This window comes from Argentina silus, assembly GCF_951799395.1.
Source record: "Argentina silus genome assembly, chromosome: 13".
Lineage (NCBI taxonomy): Eukaryota > Metazoa > Chordata > Actinopteri > Argentiniformes > Argentinidae > Argentina > Argentina silus.
In genome coordinates, this window is record NC_139667.1 from 922,550 (window position 1) to 947,969 (window position 25,420).

At 47.9% G+C, this 25,420-nt stretch overlaps 3 protein-coding genes across 5 annotated transcripts in view; 2 read left to right on the forward strand and 1 right to left on the reverse strand.

Annotated features, from left to right (window-relative positions):
• The window catches only part of znf593 (zinc finger protein 593), a 2,065-nt gene extending 1,329 nt beyond the window's left edge, over window positions 1-736 (forward strand). Inside the window, exon 4 of the mRNA XM_083683869.1 lies at window positions 136-736. Within this exon, the coding sequence (XP_083539995.1) occupies window positions 136-262 (127 nt within the window). The 3' untranslated portion in view covers window positions 263-736. The remainder of the gene's footprint in view (window positions 1-135) is intronic.
• Window positions 737-978: 242 nt separating this feature from the next.
• Window positions 979-8,526, forward strand: selenon (selenoprotein N). Of its 2 annotated transcripts, none has more exons than XM_083682807.1 (12): window positions 979-1,380; window positions 2,201-2,318; window positions 2,629-2,759; window positions 3,102-3,314; window positions 3,590-3,714; window positions 4,188-4,325; window positions 4,566-4,701; window positions 4,832-5,020; window positions 5,440-5,545; window positions 6,157-6,269; window positions 6,601-6,702; window positions 7,079-8,526. In XM_083682807.1, exons 1-12 carry the CDS (start codon window positions 1,165-1,167, stop codon window positions 7,244-7,246), a joined length of 1,755 nt encoding a protein of 584 aa, XP_083538933.1. In that variant the 5' UTR covers window positions 979-1,164; the 3' UTR covers window positions 7,247-8,526. The 2 variants fall into 2 exon arrangements, with proteins under 2 accessions (XP_083538933.1, XP_083538934.1); XM_083682808.1 differs by having other exon boundaries at window positions 4,620-4,701.
• A 284-nt stretch (window positions 8,527-8,810) lies between these two features.
• On the reverse strand, window positions 8,811-25,075 carry LOC310814054 (oxidation resistance protein 1). 2 transcript variants are annotated; one of them, XM_083683299.1, is made up of 16 exons: window positions 24,967-25,075; window positions 23,832-24,030; window positions 22,985-23,178; window positions 21,570-21,649; window positions 19,581-19,724; window positions 18,942-19,109; window positions 18,014-18,145; window positions 16,451-16,635; window positions 15,803-16,236; window positions 15,417-15,576; window positions 14,413-14,599; window positions 13,093-13,212; window positions 12,096-12,248; window positions 11,445-11,540; window positions 10,680-10,753; window positions 8,811-10,503 (listed from the first exon to the last, which is right to left on the reverse strand). In XM_083683299.1, exons 2-16 carry the CDS (start codon window positions 23,894-23,896, stop codon window positions 10,368-10,370), a joined length of 2,328 nt encoding a protein of 775 aa, XP_083539425.1. In that variant the 5' UTR covers window positions 23,897-24,030; window positions 24,967-25,075; the 3' UTR covers window positions 8,811-10,367. The 2 variants fall into 2 exon arrangements, with proteins under 2 accessions (XP_083539425.1, XP_083539424.1); XM_083683298.1 differs by having other exon boundaries at window positions 18,942-19,127.
• Between the last annotated feature and the right edge of the window lie 345 nt (window positions 25,076-25,420).

Consider the following 25,420-nt stretch of genomic DNA (forward strand, 5'->3'; position numbering starts at 1 on the left):
TAGTATATATGGTCCCAGCAGGAATCAAACCCACAACCTAAGCGTTGTTAGCGCCATGCTCTACCAACTGAGCCACAGAGGACCATATATTAAATAAACTGTGATTTGATTTGCATTCATCCCCCCACTGCCCAGGCTGAAGAAGCTGCGGGATGAGCCTTACACCCAGGCAGAAGCAGACCGGGCAGCAGGCATGGGCTCCTACATCCCCCACAAGAAGGTAGAGGTGAAGACACAGCCGATTGAAGAGGATATGGACTGAATCTGGACTGTCTCTGTGAACTGACTTAATTCTTGAAGCTGTCACCCATGTTCAAGAACACCTTGCTATTTTCACTCCTTCCAATCAACATCGTTTTTGCATTACATACATGTACGTACATGTCATTACATACATGTACGTACATGTCATTTGTGTGGAGATGGAATGTTATGTTCACACATCATATGAAGCAATGAGGAAATGGAGTCAGTCGGTTTCTGCATCAGTTAGCTCGACTGGGATGGTTTTGCTAAAAAGTCTGTCATATGGGAGTGATAAATATGCAAGTCTTGAATTTGTCACACTGTTATTTGATGTAAATGCTAATGTAAGCAGACAACATATTTAATAAACCTTTGACTACAACCAACAACAATTCCAGCAAATCAGGACATTTTGGAAAGTTAGGGAGAAATGTATAGGTTATGCTCATATCCATTCGTCACTGCTTTATGGAATAAAATAATAAAAACAATCACAAAAACATATTTCTGCCACAGATACTTTTTATGGGGAAAAACATTCAATTGTATAAGTGGCAACTTTCATTGGCAAAATAACATATCATTATGGTCATCAACCAAGCAGACATTCCAACGAGGAAGAATGTAGACTGGCCCTTTAAGTGCCAGCCCCCCCCCCCCCCCCCCCCGCCCCTCCGGGAAGGTCGGATCTGGTTGTGGGAAATAAGAAAGCGATGTCGATGCATTTACAGCTGTTAGAGGAGCAGCCGAGGACGGATCCAGACGCGGACATCGGGAGAGGACACACAACGAACACGATATCGAGTAGACTGACATTGGATCGTAATCAGGAACCTATTAGTATTGCATCGATAAAGGTAATTCACGGGCTAATTCACGGGGATGTCTCCGTTAATGTAGCTGGATAGGAAGGCAAGGATGGCCGCGGACGTGGATAAAAGATTCCCGGGAGGCAGGAATGCGATGCCTCCGGAGAATAATGAGCATCTGAACGGCAAACCTCAGGACAGGGAGCTCCCGTCTGAACGATCCTGGATCACCGGAGCAATCTGGACACTGCTTATGGTAGTCGTTGTACCCGCTGTTGCCTTTGGTTACAAATATTACCAGGACTCTCTACTCTTCCAACGTCATGTAAGATCCACATCTGTTTAATGTCTTTATGCACGTCACTATAAAGTAGGTAACTAGAGTACAAGGTGAAAGAAACATTTGCAATGCATTACGCAGCGCATTTGTTCATAGAGTTACTGAAAATAATGTAATCTGTAATCTAAACCCTAGTGTTTATAATCTATGCCCATGTGTGATGTTTTTGCACTTAGGGCATGTTCAGAGGACAGATTTCAAGTTTTTTCGTCCTCTGTTTTTACACCGATTTCTTTTTTTTCTTTTTTTTTTCTTTTTTTATAAATAAAAGTACTCTGTGTTGTCAGGAGAACAAATACTTTCTACCCCTGTACCATACCCCTGCAGCGGTCTACCCCAAGTGGTTTTATTAGAGGGCTGGATGTCTGCCGCAGCTGGTAGCACACTCTCAACCCCCACTTAAAGCAACATTTGTTTGGCTCACAAGTTGTTCCCGTTCCTCCCCTCCCTCCATTGAATTAACCCCCTTACGCACGACTTCACTGTCTGGGTCTTTGTCTAGGTACGACCTCAGTCTTTGATGATAGGAAGTTAATCCTATCACACCACATGCTTGCCATCTCTTTACTCATTATGCACTGTTAAGTGTTACATACTGCATGGATAAAAGGGTACAGTTTGTTTTTTCTCTTGAACTACAAACTGTGTTGCCAAAAAGTGAACAGTCTTTGTCTGTGTCCAAAAGCTGTGTATTTGGCTTTCTGTTTAAACTGCCCCAGATTCAATCCCATGTGTGCCTTTGACAGTCACTGGGGCATGTGGAAAGACACAATAAGGAGGTCCTATTGTCTGCCTCCCCCAACAGGAAGTGGGTCTGAAGGCCCTGGGACCAGAAGGGCTGTTCCTCTTCTCCTCCTTAGACGTAGACCATGACCTGTTCCTCAGCCCTGAGGAGTTCAAACCCATCGCAGAGAAACTCACAGGTTCCTCCCCAGCCTTCTCTTTTGATTTACAAACATTGAAATTAAATCCAATATGGTTCACACACACACACACACACACACACGCTCTCTCTCCCTCTCTCTCTCTCTCAATCTCCCTCTGACTCACCACTCACAGACTCACAGAATTACTCTCTCTCCCTCTCTCTCTCCCTCTCTGTCTCTCTCTCTGTCTCTCTCTTGCTGTCTGTCTGTCTCTCTCTCTCTCTTTCACTTCTCTCACTCACTCACACACACACACACACACACACACTCTGTTGGTTTGTGACCTCTAGTCTTGCATACTCCGCAGGGATCGTGCCTCCAGTGGAGTATGAGGAAGAAGTGACCTCTGACCCCAACGGTGAGACCCTGACTCTGGAGGCCATGATGCAGCCTCTGCTGCTCCACACCATGACCAAGAGCAAGGACGGCTTCCTAGGGGTAAGAGACAGGCAGGCTGGCAGGCAGGCAGACAGGCAGGCAGACAGGCAGACAGACATAATAGAGCAAGGACTAGGTGTAAGACGCAGACAGACAGACAGACTGGATATAATGACTGGGTGTGTTGTCTCACCGAGGCTGAGTGATTTACTAAACATTAGTAGAATGGATTACCTCGTAAAGTGATCATGTCTTTGATGCAGTCTATGCACTGGTCTGGGGATGTGTTATGATTAAGCTACTGTACATGAGGAAATGGTTTCTGAAAGGAATTTTGTTTATGAGCTGACAGATGTTCTCAAAGCCTCCAGATATCACAAGTCTGCCTCCCTCTCCCTCCAGGTCACCCACAGTTCACTGAGTGGGCTACGGGCCTGGCAGAGTCCTGCTGTGTCCTCCACCTCCTTCTCTGCCAGCCAGTTCAGGGCCCTCCTGCCCCCCAAGAACAAGGGGGAGGTGGGGGACACCTGGTGGGTGGTCCCCAGTGAGCTCAACATCTTCACTGGGTACCTGCCCAACAATCGCTACCACCCCCCTGCACCACGGGGCAAAGAGGTACCGTCTGAGAAAATCTGACCTTTCAAATTCTGTTGTTGCCTTGTCTTTCACAATTATATTGTTCTTTACTGAAACCCTTTGCGGAGAATAATGGGATTAAATTAGCCTAGAGGGGTTATTGTACTGTGCAGTAGTAACAAAAGTAAAACATTTTTAACCAATAAACTCAGCGAAGAGGGAACCGTGATGCCGACCGCAGCTGGCAGGTGGGCGATGTTGTGCTGTTTCACAGGATGACAGAAGTGACTGCGTTTCTGCGTCCCTCCCTGCAGGTCCTCATCCACTCCCTGCTCAGTATGTTCCACCCACGGCCCTTCGTAAAGTCCCGCTTCGCCCCTCAGGGAGCGGTGGCCTGCGTCAGAGCCAGCAGCGACTTCTACTATGACATCGTCTTCAGGTGAGACAGCTCTGTGATTCCTCCCGAGGGCCTAGTCACTTCAATTCACTTCCAGACAACTTTATTGACTTCACTTGATTCACAATTACAAAAGGTATTGACAGATCACAGACACTACTGTAACATCCTCCACGTATGAGACAACAGACAACATCGACAGACATCACATCAGTGGAGGCTGGCGGAGGTAGAAATCGGAGGACGGGCTCATTGTAATGCATGGATCAAAGAGTTCCTCATTCCATTTCATGCATTACAATGAGCCCGTCCTCCGATTTCTACCTCCACCAGCCTAGCCTCCACTGTACAGTACACAGACAACACACATCACCTAGACAGACATCACATCACAGCCACACTGAACTCGCGTGTAATTGTCCCATTGTGACACGAACACAGACGTCCACTTGTCCAGCAGCAGCAGCAGCAGCAGCAGCAGTAAATACCCACATGTTCCTTGTCGACCTCCCCAGGATCCATGCAGAGTTCCAACTCAACGACATCCCAGACTTCCCCTTCTGGTTCACACCTGGCCAGTTCGCCGGCCGCGTCGTCCTCTCCCGCGACGCCTCCCATGTCCGCGACTTCCACCTCTACGTCCCCAACGACAGGTCATTTCACCACCGTCACACAACGTTATCACAACGTATGCACACTGTACACCAGGGGAGGCTGGTGGAGGTAGAAATCGGAGGACAGGCTCATTGTAATTCATGGAATGGAATGAGGAGTGGTATCAAACACATGTCAGCCTCCACTGCTATACACACAATATTATTAAATATTTCTTATATAATAATAATTATTATTATTAAGCATGGATGACCCTGACATTTTATAATGGCCAAAAGACTGTTCAAGGCACTAGGTACCTGGATGGCTGACGTCTCCTCTGCTCTACCCAGGCCCCTCAACGTGGACATGGAGTGGCTTTATGGAGCCAGCGAGAGCAGCAACATGGAGGTGGACATTGGATACCTGCCGCAGGTACCGTCTGCCATCACTGGTAGTCTTACAGTCTTACCTGCTTACATCAGGGGAGGCTGGTGGAGGTAGAAATCGGAGGATGGACTCATTGTAATGCATGTAATGATATCTTGTGTGTGTGTGTGTTCAGATGGAGCTGCAGGCCACGGGTCCCTCCACCCCCTCCTTCATCCAGGACGAGGAGGGGAACATCATCGACAGCCGGGGCGGAGGTGGCGACCCGATCCAGTTTGTCTTTGAGGACATCCACTGGTCCTCCGAGGTCAGCCGTGAGGAGGCTGCTCGACGCATAGACATCACCTTCTACCCTTTCAAGAAGGTATTATGAGACAATAATAATAATAATAATAATAATAGTAATAATAATATATATACTGTATATAATGGTATAATGATATCCATTTGCCTTGACTGTGTATATGCGCTTTGTCCAGCAGTGGAGGCTGGTGGAGGTAGAAATCGGAGGACGGGCTCATTGTAATGCATGGAATGGAAGGAGGATGATGTGGTGTTTGATAGCATTACAATGAGCCCGTCCTCCCGTTTCTACCCCCATCAGCCTCCCCTGGTGTCCAGTCACCTTGGGTCACAGCTGCGTCTCCTCGAGCTCACTCAGCATATTTAAAGAACTCATAGACACTTGTTTGGCGTTTCACCGGCTTACCGTCGTGTCTGTTTACCACACGTGGGCCTTTGCAGTGGTGTGGTGTTGATGCGTCTCTGTGCGTTCGTCCGTAGGTGTCATACCTGCCGTTCACGGAGGCTTTTGAGCAGGCGGAGGCTGAGCAGAAGCTGGTGCACTCCATTCTCCTCTGGGGGGCGCTAGATGATCAGTCCTGCTGAGGTGAGACTCCTCACCTGTGACCTCAGGCTCTACAGGACAACACAGTGCTCACCTGTGACCTCAGGCTCTACGGAGGCTGGCAGAGGTAGACATCGGAGGACAGGCTCATTGTAATGCGTGGAATGGAATTAGGAATGGTATCAAACATTATTGTAATGTATGGAATTCAATGAGGAATATCAAACCCATTCCTAATTACATTACAATGAGCCCATCCTCCGATTTCTACCTCCACCAGCCTCCACTGCTATAGATTAGCATAACACAGTGTTCACCTATGTGTATTCTTAGTGGTGAGTATCAAATGAGGTTAATCACAAAATAAATGTACAGAGAAGAGAGGATATCCAAGACTTTAGCCTGAGTCTCTCTCTGTTGGGTTGAAGGTTGAAGGAAACGACAGTTCAAACAACAGTCAGCTGTTGACAGCTTTTGACGTTTCAACCCCTAAGGGGCAGTTTCCCTGACACAGATTAAGCCTAGTCCTGCACTGAAATGCATCTTCAATGGAGATTTTCTATTGGAATTTTGGTCATTTTCAAAGTCTCATCGGTTGCATCTCTGGCTCTTTTAACCCTTCTGCCTCTTCTTCTCCCCCCACCCTTGTGCAGGTTCGGGGCGGACTCTCCGGGAGACAGTCCTGGAAAGTTCGCCCGTCCTGGCCCTGCTCAACCAGAGCTTCGTCAGCAGCTGGTCCCTGGTCAAAGAGCTGGAGGACATGCAGGTGTGTGACCCAGCTTGACCCAGCCTCAGGGGTCGAGAGAGGCCACACACACACGCACACGAACACACACACATCCATCAGCCTCAGGGGTCGAGGGAGGCTCATACAACCATTTCCAGCTCTTTGGGCGAGCTAATGCATGTTTGTGCCTGAGGCTCAACATCAACAAGCGATTCCTTCAGTCTCCTGGTTTCCTTCAGTCTCCTGGTTTCCTTCAGTCTCCTGGTTTCCTTCAGTCTCCTGGTTTAATTCAGTCTCCTGGTTTAATTCAGTCTCCTGGACTTATTAAAAATAACTAATGTATGTTTTTCTTTCTCTCCTGTGGTCTCAGGCTGATGAGCAGAGCCCTGTTGAGAGTCGGAGGGCCCGGCTCCATCTGGAGCAGTACAACTTCCCTGTGGAGATGATGGTGGCGCTGCCCAACGGCACCATAGTACGTCCTTACATCCCTTAACCCAGGGCTATCCTTAACCCAGGGCTATCCTTAACCCAGGGCTATCCTTAACTCCAGAGCTAACTTACTAATGTTTCAAACACATATCCTTAACCCAGGGCTAATTTACTCATGTTTCAAACACATATTACAAACCCAGGGCTATCCTTCACTCAGAGCTATCCTTAACCCAGGGCTATCCTTAACCCAGGGCTATCCTTAACCCAGGGCTTTGCCAAATGTGAAAAGCATGTCTCAGTCACTCAGTTTTTTGTATGTGTTCTTCTGTCTTTACTAGGCCCCGAGTCCAATTTCAGGAAACTATTTCCGATAATGTTTTGTGATTATGACTCTAATCTCTCTCTCACGACTGCAGGTCCACCACATCAACGCTAACTACTTCCTGGACCAGACGGCCATGAAGCCAGAGGAGGAAGTGGGGACGTTCAGCTTCTCTGGCGGGTTCGAGGACCCCTCCACCGCCACTTACATCAACTTCCTCAAGGAGGGGCTGGAGAAAGCCAAGGAGTACCTGGCACAGTAGAGACGTGTGTGTGTGTGTGTGTGTGTGTGTGTGTGACCAAAGTAAATAATACTAATTCCTGTGTGAAGGATAACAAAGATCAAAGATAAAGAACGTCCAACTTCTGAGTAGGGATCTGGTTCCTACGGCGCTGGCAGCGGTTGACGACTCTGGCTTTCACTCCATTCAGGCTTTTCCTTTAGCGTCCAACATTTTCTATAATGGTCGCCATGACTCCAGGCATTTAAAAGACATCTGTGCTTTACAAGAGAGCCTTTCACCAAGCTCAACCCTCCCCTCAGTAGTGACACGTTTGTCAAGTAAAGCCTCCCATTCTGTTCCATGTTGATCACTCCTCCTTCCTGGTGCTTTTGATAAAACAGTTTTTCTACTAAATACTTTTGTTCGTGGTCAGAAAGCAGTAGCCAGACTTCAGTCTCTCTGCCAGCAGTGGCGAATCATTCATGTAGTGTTATTTCAGCCTTCTGTAATCATGCTGTAACTCATACCAAAAAACTGAACCATAATGCATTATTCTAGTTCATGTTTTTTTATCCATCTATGTATGTATCGCGATATTGTGTGCGATATGGAAGATGCCACAGAAGATGTGGCAAAAAAATGAATAAATTGGGAGTTCTGTGGCTGTTGAACAAGGCTAAGAGATGAACCAGGCCCGGGCGTTCCTCCGAATTTTAGCAGTTTGTGAAGGCCTTGCCTGAAAACCCTGTGGTGGGCTGGGCAAAGCCTGATGTCATTGCTAAAGCCCGTGGAGGAAACACCCCTGCTTGGTCCCTAGAGGGCGTCAGCAGCCATTGCAGATACACAAAAACAAGCTGGATTGTTGCACATAAATATGAGATGGAATCGGTTTTTTTATCTTATTTTATATGAAGCAAAAGTAAGAGCCGTTGTAGGAGCTCATGTCTCTTTAAGGGGTCATAAGGGGTCATAAGGGGTCATAACACCTTGCCCAAATACTCTGTATAATAACTAGACTCTTATCAGGGTCAATAACAAAGAGGTTAGGTCTACTTATAGTGTGTTCACTGTCTATTCCATGTAACGACATTGAAACAGGACATATCTTAGCTAAATGTTTAGTTTTTCTAAGATCTGCAATGTAGACACTTATTGACATACTGTATAACCATTGATGGCCTGTTCTCATTGAAGTGGGACACCTTTAAGTTAGTCATTGAAAGCAAAACAATCATTATGAAGTCATCACCTGAACAGACCAGTTTACTGATAGTGCCACATTTTCTGAAAAAGTTTAAATAAATAAACACTTTTCTAAAAGCTCTCAAAAGTGTCCTATTTTGTTACCTCAAGCTTGCATTGTCCATATTATAAATCGGGGAAGGTTAGAATCCAGGGGAGGCTGGTGGAGGTTGAAATCGGAGGATGGGCTCATTGTAATGCATGGAATGAGGAATGGTGTCAACGGTGTGTTCTATTCCACGTGTTTGATACCATTCCTCATCCCATTCCATGCATTACAATGAGCCAATCCTCCGATTTCTGCCTCCACCAGCCTCCCCTGGTAGAATCTTGATGGACACATCAACAGTTAAAGTCAGATATAAAAAAAAGCCACATATTTTCACATTTGTGTTAATTTTATTGTCTATTCATATTGTACAGTGTTAGCATGGTTAATAGATGTAACCTTGGTTCTGTGAGAGCAACGTATTGTTCATGATGGACTGTTACAATAAAAACACACATTTCTAACAGACCTGAACGCAAAATAATATCTATTTATTCAAGTATTTGAAAGGGAAGCAAATACTATTTTGACCCAGGCCTGATTTCTAGCCACAGTTGGATTAGTGGAAGCAAGAGACACTTCCCACAGCTTCCTGTTCCTTCAGTATTGTAGTTAAATATCCACAAGTCTCTGCACCAATGACCTTCTAGGTCCTCCAGCTTCAGTCCTTCCACTTCGTTTGACGGAGTCATTAGCAAGAGTCAAGAGTCACGAGAGTCAGTCACAAGAGACGAGAGTCATTCACAAGAGTCACGAGTCACGAGAGTCAGTCACAAGAGACGAGAGTCAGTCAAGAGTTAGTCACGAGAGTCAGTCACAAGAGTCAAGAGTCACGAGAGTCAGTCACTGGAGACAAGGATGGGCTCACTGGTGACTCACCGGGTAATGATGCACACAGGAGAAGAGCAATAGTTCCTTCTGGATAGCAATGGGAGTTGTGCTAATGTGGAAATCAGCGGAGGCTGGTGGAGGTAGAAATCGGTAGAAATTCTATTCCGTGCATTACCAATGAGCCCGTCCTCCGATTTCGGCCTCCACCAGCCTCCCCTGGTGGAAATACAGGCTTGCTCATGCTGACAGGCCTTCAAGTAGGAGATCCGTTGTTGAGGAACATATGTACAATACCATCATCAAGTACCTTGATGACACAGTGTCCATGGGGGAAGGACAGGGCATGGATTCCCTCTTCCCCCACTAGTAGAAGAGGCCACGGAGGGGGGTAAGGCTGAGTGTCCACAGAGCAGTCAGGTGACTGCCAGCTCATCAGTCCAAAACCACGAGCCCCACCTCACCTAATGTACTGGTCCAAGTCCCACCCATTAAGAGACTGGGATTAAGAACATCCACAGTTCAGATAAATTCAGTTCACTCAGGAATGAGTCGTAATCCTGGTTAATCCAACGATGCACTCTCAAGGAAGGTCCTGCGCTAGTGCTGCTTAATGCCGTGACTGAACAGCCAGAGAGAGAGAGAGAGAGAGACAGAGAGAGAGAGAGAGACAGAGAGAGAGAGAGAGAGAGACAGAGAGAGAGAGACAGAGAGAGAGAGACAGAGAAAGAGAGAGAGAGAGGGAGAGAGAGAGACAGAGAGAGAGAGAGAGAGAGAGAGAGAGAGAGAGAGAGAGAGAGAGAGAGAGAGAGAGAGAGAGAAAGACAGAGAGAGAAAGACAGAGAGAGAGAGAGACAGAGAGAGAGAGAGACAGAGAGAGAGAGAGAGAGAGAGAGAGAGAGACAGAGAGAGAGAGACAGAGAGAGAGAGAGAGAGAGAGAGTTGCTGGGTTAGGGTTAGTTAGGGTTAGGGTTAGGTTGGGTTAGGGTTAGGGTTAGGTTGGGTATGGTTCAGCGAGGGGTTGTTGAAGAGAGCAGGTCCTCAGCAGAACGTCCACACCTCCAGCTCCATGACCCGGAAGTCGTCTGTCTCGGAGAGGCAGCAGTTGTTGAAGGTGTAACAGGGGCTGCTCCTGCCCAGGTAGAGGGTCTCATCCAACCACAGGCCAAAGTGACCACTGGGGGGGGGGGGGGGGGGGGGGGGGAGAGAGAGGGAGGGGGGGACTAGTTGAAAAAAATCGGAAGAATTTGAATAATAAGAATAAGTATGAGCAATGAGCAATGAGCTGAAGCAAGCCCACTAATAAAAGCACTGTGAAAACCACAACAGACTGCTGACTGGGTGTGGCCCTACCTTCCGCCTCCAATGGCGAAGGAGTCCAGGTCTCCCTTTATGAAGAAGGAGTTCTCTCCGGTCCAGCGGAAACACTGAGGGAGAGGAGATGAGAAGGGTAGAGTCAGGGACAGCAACAACAATACCCCAGGGACCTGATTAATTCTTGACAGCTCCCTCTGCATTGCAGGATGCAGACTAGGTCAGCTCAAGGTGCTTATAAATGAACCAAACTTCGTGCCGTGTCCTGCAGATTATACAGTACGCTGTTCAGGGTGAGGAGTTTCACAAGGTGTGTGTGGTTGAAATGTAAGCAAGCAATGAACTTTTGATAATCTAGATAATCGTAATCAAGAGGTTGATGTGAACAGTTCCTATTGAAACTCCCAATGATAACTGATGAGAGTGGTTAGGGTTAGGGTGAGGGTGAGGGTGAGGGTGAGGGTGAGGGTTAGGGTGAGGGTTAGGGTGAGGGTGAGGGTTAGTGGTGTGTTTTCACCTCAGGAGGCAACAAAACATGATCCTGGACCAAGTCAAGAAAGAACAAAGAACGGACACAAGATGGAGGATGTAGATTACAGTGACTGTGTGAGTGGAGAACATGGTGCTAACAACGCTTAGGTTGTGGGTTCGATTCCTGCTGGGACCATATATACTGAAATGTATGCACTCACTGCAATGTAAGTTGCTTTGGATAAAAGCATCAGCGAAATGGCATATATTACTGTATAATGGATTGTGCCAGACAGAGAGAGTGTGTGTGTGTGTGTGTGTGTCTTGGCTCACCTTGAAGCGAGGATGCAGCATGAAGAGGAAGGTCTCTCCCGTGCCGTAGAACTTCTCACTCGGCCTCAGCGGGTGAGACAGGAAGCTACCGAACACCTGAGGGACCGAAACACAACCTTCCTTTAACCAGAACACAACCTTCCTTTAACCAGAACACAACCTTCCTTTAACCAGAACACAACCTTCCTTTAACCAGAACACAACCTTCCTTTAACCAAAACAACACGGACCTCAAACTATGGGTGACCTCATCCTTGACACAAACAAAAACAAGCTCATGTGACTCAGTGTTATTCAAGCCTGTGGATGTGTGGGGGATGTGTGGAGGATGTGTGGGGAATGTGTGGGGGATGTGTGGGGGATGTGTGGGGCATGTGTGGGGCATGTGTGGGGGATGTGTGGGGGATGTGTGGGGGATGTGTGGGGCATGTGTGGGGGATGTGTGGGGCATGTGTGGGGCATGTGTGGGGAATGTGTGGGGAATGTGTGGGGGATGTGTGGGGGATGTGTGGGGCATGTGTGGGGCATGTGTGGGGCATGTGTGGGGGTTGGGTAGTGGAGAGACATGGAAATACTGAGATTTTGACGCTATATAAAATATCTATAAAGAGATCATCATCACCACCACCACCACCACAGAAGAAGGGTCACCTGACTGAGGGAGTCTTTGATCACGATGAGCGTGGGGGAGTCGCTGCCTCTCAGCTTCCTGTACAGGGACTTGAGGCTGGAGCCGTGGCGAGCCGTGCTGTAGGCCAGCTGCCATGTATGACCCACCGTCCTGGGGGGCAACTCCGCAGAGAGCTGGGGGGGGGACAGAGACAGGAACAATAAAGACATTTCTTAAAAAAGAAAAAAATTAATTTGAAACAAACCTTTCTGTGAAAAGCTCTTAAGAGGTCAGTTGGAGGAGGGAGAAGTGGGGAAATTAGCCAACAAACAAAAGACTGGTGGGAGTCAGAGAACAGGGTGGCAGTGCCAGCTAATGCTAGCTAATGCTAGCTAATGCTAGCTAATGCTAGCTAATGCTAGCTAATGCTAGCTAATGCTAGCTAATGCAACCTGCCCTGTAGGGGGCAAAGTGCATCCTGCTCAGCTTAACTCACCAACTGCCAAAGAATTCCGGATCATTCACCACCTAGAGCACCAAGTGTTTTATATGGAGTTTACCTAGAAACAATACTTTGATTGACGAAGCATCTTTGGTGCATTTTTGAAGCATCTTTGGTGAATGAAGTCACCCTTGGCACTCCCCTTGGAATGTTGACAATTTGGGCGACTTTATTCACCCTCGGCACTGAATGAGGTAAATGACAGCGGTCCACAGGCCAGCACCCCTTCCACCACCCCCTCCACCACCCAGTCAACCCCTAGGGAGACTCCAGCACCCCCTCCACCACCCAGTCACCCCCTGGGGAGACTCCACCACCCAGTCACCCCCTGGGGAGACTCTGATAAGACTGTGATGTGGAGCCGGAGGAGGTGGGAATGTGTCACCATCCAACTGTGCTGACAGTCAGGTCATTAATGTCATGATGATAATGTCACGACAAGCAGTTAATGACACTGTGTGTGTGTGTGTGTGCGTGTGCGTGTGTGTGTGTGTGTGTGTGTGTGTGTGTGTGTGTGCGTGCGTGTCTTCACATACCTCTCTCACGTGCGCGGCCTCCAGGATACGACTCTGCTCTACGATGTCAGTCAGTCCTTCAGGGTCTCTGTCCATCGTTGGAACAGGCTTCCCGCCAACGTCATCCTCCACAGACACCATCTGAGAACGCACACAGCACTAGTTAGAAACACTACACTCTCACACACACCCTACACACTACACCCTACACACAGACACCATCTGAGAACGCACACAGCACTAGTTAGAAACACTACACTCTCACACACACCCTACACCCTACACCCTACTACACCCTACAACCTACACACTACACCCTACACACTACACACTACACCCTACACACTACACCCTACATCCTACACCCTACCCCCCCTCAAACCCTAGAACCTCCCCTCACACACTCACTCACTAGACCTGTCACTCATAGCCCCTGGGTGAGGGGTAGACCTGTCACTCATAGCCCCTGGGTGAGGGGTAGACCTGTCACTCATAGCCCCTGGGTGAGGGGTAGACCTGTCACTCATAGCCCCTGGGTGAGGGGTAGACCTGTCACTCACAGCCCCTGGGTGAGGGGTAGACCTGTCACTCATAGCCCCTGGGTGAGGGGTAGACCTGTCACTCATAGCCCCTGGGTGAGGGGTAGACCTGTCACTCATAGCCCCTGGGTGAGGGGTAGACCTGTCACTCATAGCCCCTGGGTGAGGGGTAGACCTGTCACTCATAGCCCCTGGGTGAGGGGTAGACCTGTCACTCATAGCCCCTGGGTGAGGGGTAGACCTGTCACTCATAGCCCCTGGGTGAGGGGTAGACCTGTCACTCATAGCCCCTGGGTGAGGGGTAGACCTGTCACTCATAGCCCCTGGGTGAGGGGTAGACCTGTCACTCACAGCCCCTGGGTGAGGGGTAGACCTGTCACTCACAGCCCCTGGGTGAGGGGTAGACCTGTCACTCACAGCCCCTGGGTGAGGGGAGCACAAACCAAAACAACTGACGTTTCTCTCAGTAACATCCTTCAGGCCCCGTTCAGCAAACAGTGCTGAGCAGAGCCAAACAGAGCCAAACAGAGCCAAACAGAGCCAAACAGCTCAGACTGCTGTACAGCAGGCTACTGAGAAAACTCTCATTATTCAAATCAGAGTTTTTGTAAACAACCTGAAAATGCATCGCATATCACGGAAAACACTAGACGCACTATTCAGACCTCCCATTGGATTATTTCTCATTGCGTATATTATATGTATTACGGTAAAGATGGCTGACTTTTCTACTGTTGTGTCCCTAAGTCTCCTCTCTCTCAGTCTAACTAGTTCATCTACTTACTCAACTAGTGAGACTCACCTCCCAGTCCTCCATGGTGCGACCGAGGTTCAGGGACACGCCCTCCCCCTCCCCCTCCCCCTCCTCCTCCTCCTCTTCCTCCTCCCTGTCGTCAACCAGTACAAACTCTTCTTCGTCCCCCTCGCCTCCCTCCAGGACACACAGATCAGGCCTCCAGTGGTTCAGATAGGCATACAGCTCGTCTGAGCTGCAGGGAGGCAGGGAGGGAGGGAGGGAGGGAGGGAGGCAGGCAGGCAGACAGACAGAGAGAGACAGACAGAGACAGACAGACAGACAGGCAGGCAGGCAGACAGACAGACAGAGACAGACAGGCAGACAGAGACAGACAGGCAGACAGACAGGCAGAGACAGACAGACAGACAGACAGGCAGAGACAGACAGACAGACAGACAGACAGACAGACAGACAGGCAGGCAACAAGAGGAGAGGAGAAGAATAGTAGTGTTACAGAACCATTCAAGCTCCGTGCAGCAGAGAACTGTTTGAATCCTAAACAGCCCCTATAGTCTGTGACATGGCAGGACACGTCAACTGCTGCCCCTAGTTGACAAGACCGTGCTACTGGTAGACACGCCCCCAGGGTGTCTGGTGTTAATGTTCACTGAATGGACAAAAAGGTTCTAGAACAGTTGTAGAACAGTGTTAATGTTAATGTTAATGTCTAACTGGATGGTCTGCTTTTGTTTCTGTGAAAGGGTCTCTGTGTGTAGGTTAGGGTTAGAGTTAGGGTTTGTGTGTGTGTTACCTTTCCTCTGAGAGGGTGTGTGTGTGTGTGTGTGTGTGTGTGTGTGTGTGTGTGTGTGTGTGTGTGTCTGTCTGTTACCGTTCCTGTGAGAGAGTGGGTGTGTGTGTGTATGTGTGTGTCTCTGTCTGTCTGTTACCTTTCCTGTGAGAGTGTGTGTGTGTGTGTGTGTGTGTGTTACCTTTCCTCTGAGAGGGTGCGTGTGTTTGTATGTGTGTGTGTGTGTGTGTGTGTGTGTGTGTGTGTGTGTGTGTGACTGTACCTTTCCTGTGACAGGGTGAACCAGGCGTCTCTCCGGGGTAAGGTTTTGGTTTTCCCCACCTGTAAAAAGGCCACGCCCCTCTTCTTACCAGAGGACTGTTGAACCCGCAGCCTGACGAACATCAGACCTCCAGAACTACCTGAGGATGCCCTAGACAGGCCTGGGGGGGGGGGGGGGGGGGGGGACAGAGAGAGAGAAAGAGTGAGAAAGCAAGAGACAGAGAGCACAAGAGAGTGATAGAGAGATAGAGAGATAGAGAGAGAGACAAACACATAATTCTCAACATAGCAAAACCGGGATGTGTTATAAGACCTCAGACTCCATATGAGTCCTCAGTCACCCTGTTTGAGATCCATGAAGGATGTGATTTCATGGCGTTCCCCTACCTGGAGTCTGGCCCCTCCCACACGGCTGCTTCTCCTTCTCCGCCCCATCTGGGTGAACCGGCTCCGACCCCGCCCTGCTGCCTGCCTCCTGTCCTCCACAACAGAAGGTGGCAGCACTGTTCAGGACGGCCCCCCCCAGTGTCCCATCCGTTCCCCCGGCCAGTTCCTCCAGCGGGCTCCCCTCCAGCCTCCTCTCCACCTCCGCCATGTCCCTGCTCTCCTCCCCCTCCTCCCCCCTGTCTCCCCCCTCCTCCTCCTCAGACCCCCCCGGCGCCAGGCTCAGAGCCAGGGAGGACCTCAGGTCAGATGTAGCTTCAGACACCAGAGATGGGACTGTCTCCCCCTGGTGGTGGGGAGGGCTACTGCTGCGACGCCTCCCTCCTTGGACCTTATTGGTGGTTTTAGACTTCTGTGTGCTTTTCTTGTCTTTCCACCTGTATACAGATAAAAAATAACAAAAACAGTTGGTGGTTTCCCCATGTTGAGGTGATTGTGTTATCTATAAACACTTCGATACTTGTCAGATATTCTGTACACAAACACGTGTGTGACACCTTTCTTCATTCAGTTCCATGCATTACAATAAGCCCCGTCCTCCGATTTCTACCTCCGCCAGCCTCCCCTGTGCTCCTGTGCTCCGGTACTGACCTGTGAGTGGAGGAGTTGAAGTGCACGTGGGTGATGTCGGAGAAGAAGGAGAGCGAGGCCAGGCTGTCCACGGAGCAGGACAGCAGGTACTCCTCACAGCCGTGCTCCACCACCAGAGGGTGGCTCTTACACGGGTCGAAGAAGATCTTATTGGACGTCACCAGCAAGATGCCAGACACAACGCCCTGGGGGTGGGGGGGGGGGAGGGGGAGAGAGGGGAGTCATGCACCATGCATGGGGCACTAACTTTGATATTGCAAGCATCGATGTTAATGTCAGGGGTAACAGTGGGAATAGAACTGTTCTAGAACACTGAACATTTAGAATGTTAATGCCAGGGGTAACAGTAGGAATAGAACTGTTCTACAACTGTTCTAGAACACTGACCCTTTAGAATGTTAATGTCAGGGGTAACAGTGGGAATAGAACTGTTCTACAACTGTTCTAGAACACTGACCCTTTAGAATGTTAATGTCAGGGGTAACAGTGGGAATTGAACTGTTCTACAACTGATCTAGAACACTGACCCTTTAGAATGTTAATGTCAGGGGTAACAGTAGGAATAGAACTGTTCTAGAACACTGACCCTTTAGAATGTTAATGTCAGGGGTAACAGTAGGAATAGAACTGTTCTAGAACACTGAACCTTTAGAATGTTAATGTCAGGGGTAACAGTAGAAATGCAGATTGGCGCATCCAGCAGAGGGAAGAAAAGTCAGTCCCTCTCTGGTTCCTTCTCTCCATCACCCTGTTGCCGTGCATGAAGGCCATAATGTGAGTAACCTAGCATAACCTAGCATAACCTAGCATGTTTCCTCATGAAGGCCATAATGTGAGTAACCTAGCATAACCTAGCATAACCTAGCATGTTTCCTCATGAAGGCCATAATGTGAGTAACCTAGCATAACCTAGCATAACCTAGCATGTTTCCTCATGTTTACAGACTACCTGTCAGTATTATGTAGTCATTTCTCAGAGGCTATAGTTAGACTTTTCCAGCCTGCGATGCTAGCATTCCTGTCAGACGTTTGAAATATAACATTTTCATTGCTAGCTATTGTGAACTTTATAGCTGCTAATTTAGCTGTTTATTGCTTATATTCTGTATCGGTGAACATTGCCTTTCTCTCTGTAATATAAAGGGACCATCTATATATGTCATTTATTGATTAATGTGAGATTCTCCATTATTGTGCCTTTCTGTAATAACAGAAAAATTACCTCAGAGATGTCTAATATTTACCTTTATTGTTTTTCATGCTTACTGTTACTCTGAGCATAGCCTAATTCCCCTTTCTGGTATTGTTATTTCAGACCACAAACACACAAATTCCACATCCTTTTCACATACCCTTTGATCACATTACTATGCTGTTTATGGGTTATGGTGTTTATGAATGGACCAGCTAGGATTCTGAACATTGTCTCATTGCCTCTCTTTGTAGGTCGACAGACGTTCTAGAACAACAACACAGACGTTCTAGAGCAACAACACGGACGTTCTAGAGCAACAACACAGACGTTCTAGAGCAACAACACGGACGTTCTCTCTCCATCCTCACCTTGCGGTCGGTGATGTAACGGCAGAACAGTTTGAGGTACGGCAGAGCCTCTGGCCCCTCCCCCTGAGAACACTCTAGTGGGAGGGCCAATAGGCACAGCTGTCCATCAGGCATAGGCACCGCCTCCACATCCTGGAGAAATCAAAACAGAAATCAGAAATCACGCTCAGGAAGGCACAACATACATGCATGCATAGATGTAACTGTGTAGAAAATATACAGTTATCCGGGATAAGGAATTGTGGGACACAAGGTTCGTGAACTTTCAGAGAGTAATGTACCTTTGGGGACAGATATAGTAATGTACCTCAGAGAGTAATGTACCTTATGGGACAGATATACTAGTGTATTGTAAGGTACAGTAGGGAATCTATACCTGACATTCAGGGGAGGCTGGTGGAGGTAGAAATCGGAGGACGGGCTCATTGTAATGCATGGAATGGTGCACGTGTTTGATAATCACATGGTCATTATTCAACATCAGGGTCATCCTTTAAAGGCCTATATTGTGTGTACAGCATTGGAGGAGTTTTTCATACCATTCCTTATTCCATTCCATGCATTACAATGAGCCCGTCCTCCGATTTCTACCTCCACCAGCCTCCCCTGCTGACATGTCTATGTGCAACATTTCAAACATCTACCCTTTCTGCATAGAGGCCCAGCACAGAGCGGAAAACAGTCACTGCATTTATCCCCACGTGGGGGAGGGGTGGGGGGGGAGCAGAGGGTGAATAAAGTCGGCTAAATGGTCAACATTCTACAGTGCCAAGGGTGACTTTATTCACCAAAAATGCATAAATGGTGATGCTTCATTTTGTGGTCAATCAAGGTACTGTTGCTAGGTAAACACCACATAGAACATTTGGCACTCTAGGTGGTGAGTGTTCCGGAACTCTTTGGCAGTTGGTGAGTTAAAGGTCCTTACCAGCAGTTTGTCGTACTCCGCATCCGGCGAAGGGGATTGAGGGCTGGCGGAAGGGACAGGAGCAGGTCCCAGATCAGACTCCAACTCTGCCTCCAGCCTGGGGTTGGGGTTGGGCTCGGGGTCAGGGTGCGTTGCCGAGGGAGACAGATCTTGGGCGGAGGCCTTGCTCTTTGGAACACGGAGGTGCTTCAAAATGGAGGCCCGAAGAAACATGTCAAAGATTGCATGATTTGTTCACCATGCAAATATGCAAATAGGTCTGCGTCAGGAGGCATTGTGGTAACGCATGGCCCTGTGTCACTTTGCATTTCAAATTGTGGTCCTCTGTGGCTCAGTTGGTAGAGTGTGGCACTAACAATGCTTAGGTTGTGGGTTTGACCAGTATATATGGGACCATATACACTGAAATGTATGCACTCACTGCAATGTAAGTCGCTTTGGATAAAAGCGTCAGCTAAATGGCGTATATAGATATATATATAAATCCATTTCAGTAAAGGCAAAAAATAACAACAACATGTTCCTGTTAGCTCCATAACCATAAATCATCATCGGCTGGAAAAACACAAACACACAGTCTGTGTCTCATGCCGAGTGAGAAAATATGCAGCGTCTGATCTGACAAGAGTTGACTCTCACCTGCCTGGGGATGAGTGTGGTGGAGGAGGAGGAGCAGGAGGAGGAGGAGGAGGAGAGGAGCCTGGTCTGCTTGGTCACGTCTGTGGCGGAGCTGCCGCTGTTGAACTGGGAGGTGATACTGAACACAGTGTCACCAGGGGGGGTCTGAGCGGTGGAGAGACAGAGCAACCGATCAATCGGTGTATGCGGTAGATGGATTGGTTATGTCTGATGAATGTTGCTAATAAATTAAAAGGCTCAGGATTTCCGTTGAAACATATTCTGGTATCGGCATATCACATAAGCATCACGCATGAGGTTTAAGTTGTTGTTGTTGTTGTTGTTGTTGTTGTTGTTGTTTCTCAGAGGGGAATAAAGGAGAACACTATTCAGGGAGAAGGGGAGAGCGTTGGACAAAAGCTCTACACAGCTATTATATTGACAGAGGGACCATTGACCTAAATAAGGTTGGCTGCTGTCGTCAGACAGACTGCAGGGCTATAGGCATGTCTGTGTGTCTGTGTGTGTCTGTGTGTGTGTTTGTGTGTGTCCGTGTGTGTCTGTGTGTCCCTGTGTGTGTGTGTGTGTGTGTGTGTGTGTGTGTGTGTGTGTGTGTCCGTGTCCGTGTCCGTGTGTGTCTGTGTCCCTGTGTGCCTGTGTGTGTCCGTGTGTGTCTATTGTTGATGTGCTCTGCTGAAATAAGACAATACAAAGGCTCTTCATGGACATTCCCCAGACACCTATGCTAGAAGGCTCAGACTAACCCATTGACAGCTATGGAATGGACTGACAGACTGACAGACTGACAGACTGACAGACTGACAGACTGACAGCTATAAGACAAATGTAAAGTCCATGGCCCTGTTCAACTCAACAGGAACCAAAATCTGACATGAGAAAGACATTTGATGCTAAAACCCAAATAAAAAACAGTTTCATCGTATTTCACAAACACAAATACAGGCATTTCCTAACCTATAACCCCTCTAGCAATGGTACTGTCGTTTCACAAAAACATGAACGCAAACGATTCACAACAACGATGCTAAAATAATTGTCAATTGCCATTACCTTGGGATAGACAGCGCCCCTGCAATAACTGCTGTAGAGCTTCTGAAACACATTGTGTTTCCCCATTGAAACAGAGGGCGTCTGTGCCCGGCCGAGAGCTGCTTCTCTGACATACGTTACGTAAACCTACAGCTCATCAGTGACCCTTGTCCCCTCCTCCTATCAGAAACCTTCCAACGCCACCCTGTATTACATCATTGACGGTACATTACCGTGTTGGTTATCAGATATTGTATGTGGATGCAGCAGGGAGTTCAGGTTCCGGTTCAAGTTTCGTTTATTTGTCATTAAGTACATAACGCAACTACATGCTTTGGGCAGAGCAGCTCTCAACATCAACAACAGAATGTAATAAAGATAATAAACACTTTTAACAACATTGTACAACAACGACACAACCTTCTACTGCCCCTTCTATCAGTAGACATGCGCAGGGAAATGTTATCAGAGATAATGCTATCAAACGGGTCTGTCTAGTCACCATGGGAACAACGAATAAAGGGCCTCAGAGACACCTCTGAACCTGCTCTCTGCCACGTGATTGGTGGACAGGAAGGCTGTTGTTGACCACTCCCACTTTCAGGTCACCACACCTTTGGGGTGTCATGTGTCAAATGTGTGCCCCTCAAACATGTCGTGGTGCTGAGTGACCTTTCTCTCCCCAGTATGCGTTGTGTAATGTATGATACTATTTTGCTTGGACAATAAAGTTGTAGCTTGACTAAAACGCTTTTGGAACCACAAGACATCCTATTTCACAAGGGTGAAATCCACATGTAATAACATGTAATAACAACACCCTATTGTTGCGCTGCACTGAATGCCATGTCTTTGCTTGGGACCGTTGAGTGAGAATAGATGCAGAAGTTTCCCCAAGGGTGATAAATCATAATTAATACACAATAAACCAACCAACATAAAGGAGGGGAAGTGACTCACCACGCCGTGGGTTTTGTCTCCTGATGGTTGGTCCTCTTCCCTCAGCTTCATTCTGCTGCCGTCGGGTTCCTCAGCGGCCTCTAGGAGGTCAGGATGTACCAAAATAGGTGTTGAAGAGACTTCTCTTTCATTTCTCATCTGTTCTTCTTTTACTCCCTCCTTCTCTCTATGCCCCTGACCCGCAACTTGTTTATGGTGTATCAATTTCTTCATGCAAAACAACCCCCCCCACCCCCCCGCTCCTCATTCCACTACCCTCCCCCTCACACTGACCCTGTGTGGGTTCATCTGAAAGGTCAATGCATAAATATGGCCTGTCTCTTCTTAAAGCACATGAAAGACATTGTGATTATTTGTTTTATTAGGGTACTGAAGTTTCTTATTTCCTTCTTTCTCCTGCAAACAGGTGTTTTGGAACAGGCTAAAGGTCACCCTAACCCTAACCCTAACTAACTGACCTACTCTCTCAGGGTCCTACCTTTGACCTTTGACATTTGTCCCACTGATGGTGCAATGGTTTTACTTTCAAGTCAGCGTCCATCAGCACAGATGTGTGGAGGTTCTATGTGAGTACTGTACATGTATGTGCACATATTTGCACTTCAACCTTAACCAAACAAACCCTGACACCTCAACTTGGAAAGAACACATAGTTCTGCAGGGACTCTGTGTATGGGGCCTCCTTTACTGAAAATGCCCATCGAATATATCTTGATTTCTTACAAGTGCTGCATCAACCATCGTACTCATGGCAACTGACAGGATTGACAGAGAGGCTTAATCAACGTACGGATATGAAATAGGTCACCAGTAATTGAGCATTCTAACACGATCATCCCCGGTGGGAAGGCTGCCTGCCATGCATGGTTATTTCAGAATTCTAAGCCTGTTGCATCACAAGCATGATTTCAGATAAACCCTATTATTACTGAGTCTTACCCCATGATCTCACACAGATCTCTTGTCTTACCCAACTACAACTAAACCTTGTTTGATGATACCACTGATCAGTATCATGGTTAACTTTATAGACATGATAGAGGGATTTTCTAACGAATACAAAGCCAAAAAACAGGCCAGTCCACCTACCAGAGAACACTCAGAGCCTCGGCTGTCTTGGTGTGTGTTGTGGAAAGAATGGGGAAGTGATAATGTGGTCATGTCATGTGACTGTGTGCAGTATTGTACTTCCTCATTCATCTATCCCACGTGTAAATGACAATTCAATTCTCGGTAATAAAATGTTATTGGTAATAAAATACACAGTAAAGGGATTCAAATGTTTATGTTCTGTACTGCTATCAAGTATGGAAATTCTGCTGCTGCTCGCATGCTTCTGCAAGTTAAACAGGGGTGTGTCCTCGATACCACAGGGTACCTTGTTGAGAGATACAGCCTTAGAAGAGGAAGGGCACCTTGGAGGTAGTATTGCCTCAGTCGGGGGTTCCGGATGTGGGGGACATGGTCGAGGGGTCGGCCTACAGCACCTTGGCCCTGGATGTTCTCCCTGCTGGCCTCCCTGGTGGGCCGGCCCTGAGGCTGGGTCTCCCAGGGGCCGGAGATGAAGCCTGGGGTCTGGGTGACGCCGGCAGGCAGCCTGGACCCCAGCCTGACAGGGGGACAGAGGGGACACAAGGAGTATAGAGCTTTATTGTTCCTCACTTCAGAACGGACACTTCTTTTGGCGGTCTCGTTATTCTAACCAACACACGCACACACACACATGCACACACGCACACTAACACACACACACAAAGTTGTGGGAAGCTCACTGCAAGTGTAAGGATTGTTCTCAATCTTTCTCGGTCAATAACTAATTTGAGCGAATCGGTGGACTGCGTCTCTAGAATTTGTCTTGCATATTAAAGGGACTGCGCCACATTAGCAGTGAAATTGGTTATCCATGCAGGAGAACGGGGCTTCAGCGAGAAACACAGGCAGCTCCTGCCAAACACCTGCTCTCCCCTTGACCACATAATACACTCAGAGACTGTTTGTGTGGTCCTTCATTCAAAGAAGAAGTAACCTAATCTAAGAGTTATCCAACACATTATACCATTTCACCTCCACACAATGGGCCCGCATAAACACACACACACACACACACACACACACACACACACACACACACACACACACACACACACACACACACAGAGTTGAGAAACAACCACAAACACAAACAGGGTGTTACAGCTACAAGTCTGAGCAGCACTTTCCTTCGTTCTGTCAGCCAATAATCCCTTTAATCACAAGCCTGACCTTGTCTTGGCGCTGCCAAAGTAGCTGGTCCTGTTTTTGTCCCTCTGGTGCAGTTTGTGTTCCATGGCTACAGGAAGCTGTGCTCTTCTTCTGAACCTGTTTGACTACTCAGACAGCGATGGGGGGATGAGCGTTACGTCTGAGCAGCTCTCCTCCTCCTCTCCCCGGACCCATCCTCAGTAGGCAACAGTAATCCTACCTACACAGGAGAGAGAGGAGAGAGAGGAGGAGGAGAGAGAAGGAGAGAGAGTGGAAGAGAGAGGAGGAGGAGAGAGAAGGAGAGAGAGAGGAGGAGAGAGAGGAGCAGAGAGGAGGAGGAGAGAGAAGGAGAGAGAGAGGAGGAGAGAGAGGAAGAGAGAGAGGAGGAGAGACAGGAGGATAGAGAGGAGGAGAGACAGGAGGATAGAGAGGAGGAGAGACAGGAGGATAGAGAGGAGGAGAGACAGGAGGATAGAGAGGAGGAGAGACAGGAGGAGAGAGACAGGAGGAGAGAGTGGAGGAGAGAGCAGAGCGTTAGTACACACTTGGAGAGCAGCAAGGTTAACGGAGCCAGGTCTTTCAATTCACTCATCCAGTCAATCAATACACATCTTAGAATTGATTGAAGCCTGACACTGCAATGATGCTCAAACCAGCAATAGGCCTAGGTGTGAAAGGACCACAGTCTTTTCTATGGCTATTCTATTCTACAGTACCTGTCAACACAGAGAAGCCAGGATGTTTTCAACATTTCTTGACAAACAGACTCATATCTGGAACAGTCACATTTTTCTACACACAGTCCGACAGGGCTCAAATTCCTTTGGGCCCCGAGTTGTGATCTCTGAAACTGCTGTGATGTGCAAATACCCCTCTCTTATCACCAGCATCAGTTCCTCTCACAGGCCTCCTCTACTACAGCTCACCAACAGAATAATGGGTCGTGCAATCATGAAAAAGGAAGCAATGCCTTCTGCTTTCAAATATTTCTGTCGTGAAAGTATTGCTTGGTTACTACAGTAGCCCAGACAGACAGACAAAGTCCCCACTCCCCATCATGCATATTTTGAGTATTCAGAGGTTGCAGCAGTAAAACGCAGGTGAAGGACATTCTACCCAGAATTCGGTAACATGTCTAAAATGTCTAGAGGCTGACCTGTCTCAATGATTGCCCGGAATGATGATCGACAGCGGGTGGAAACGGAGTAGTTCATATTGCGGTGTTATGATGTCTGTGATATCACTGCAGACGAGAGAAGTTCACCACGTATGCTCCGCCCATTTCCATCCTCCCTTAAAGGGCTCATCCGTGATTTGACATTCTCTACCAAAATCTGCAGAATCATCGCGGATGGCCATAGTGGTAAACCATCAGTGTTTTCATGTCACCTTTTTTGTATTATCCTTATTCAAATACCATTGTTAGCGACACGGAAGTGTTGTGTTATTAGTCACAGGGAACTGTGGATTGGCTCTGGGTATTGGCCAAATGCCGAAAACTATTGCAGTAAAGAATGTGGCCCCCTTACAAAACAGAGAAACTGCGGGGCTGGTAATAGGTAACTTTTGCGTGATGATTATATCTTGGCAAGAGATGCCAAATATCTGGT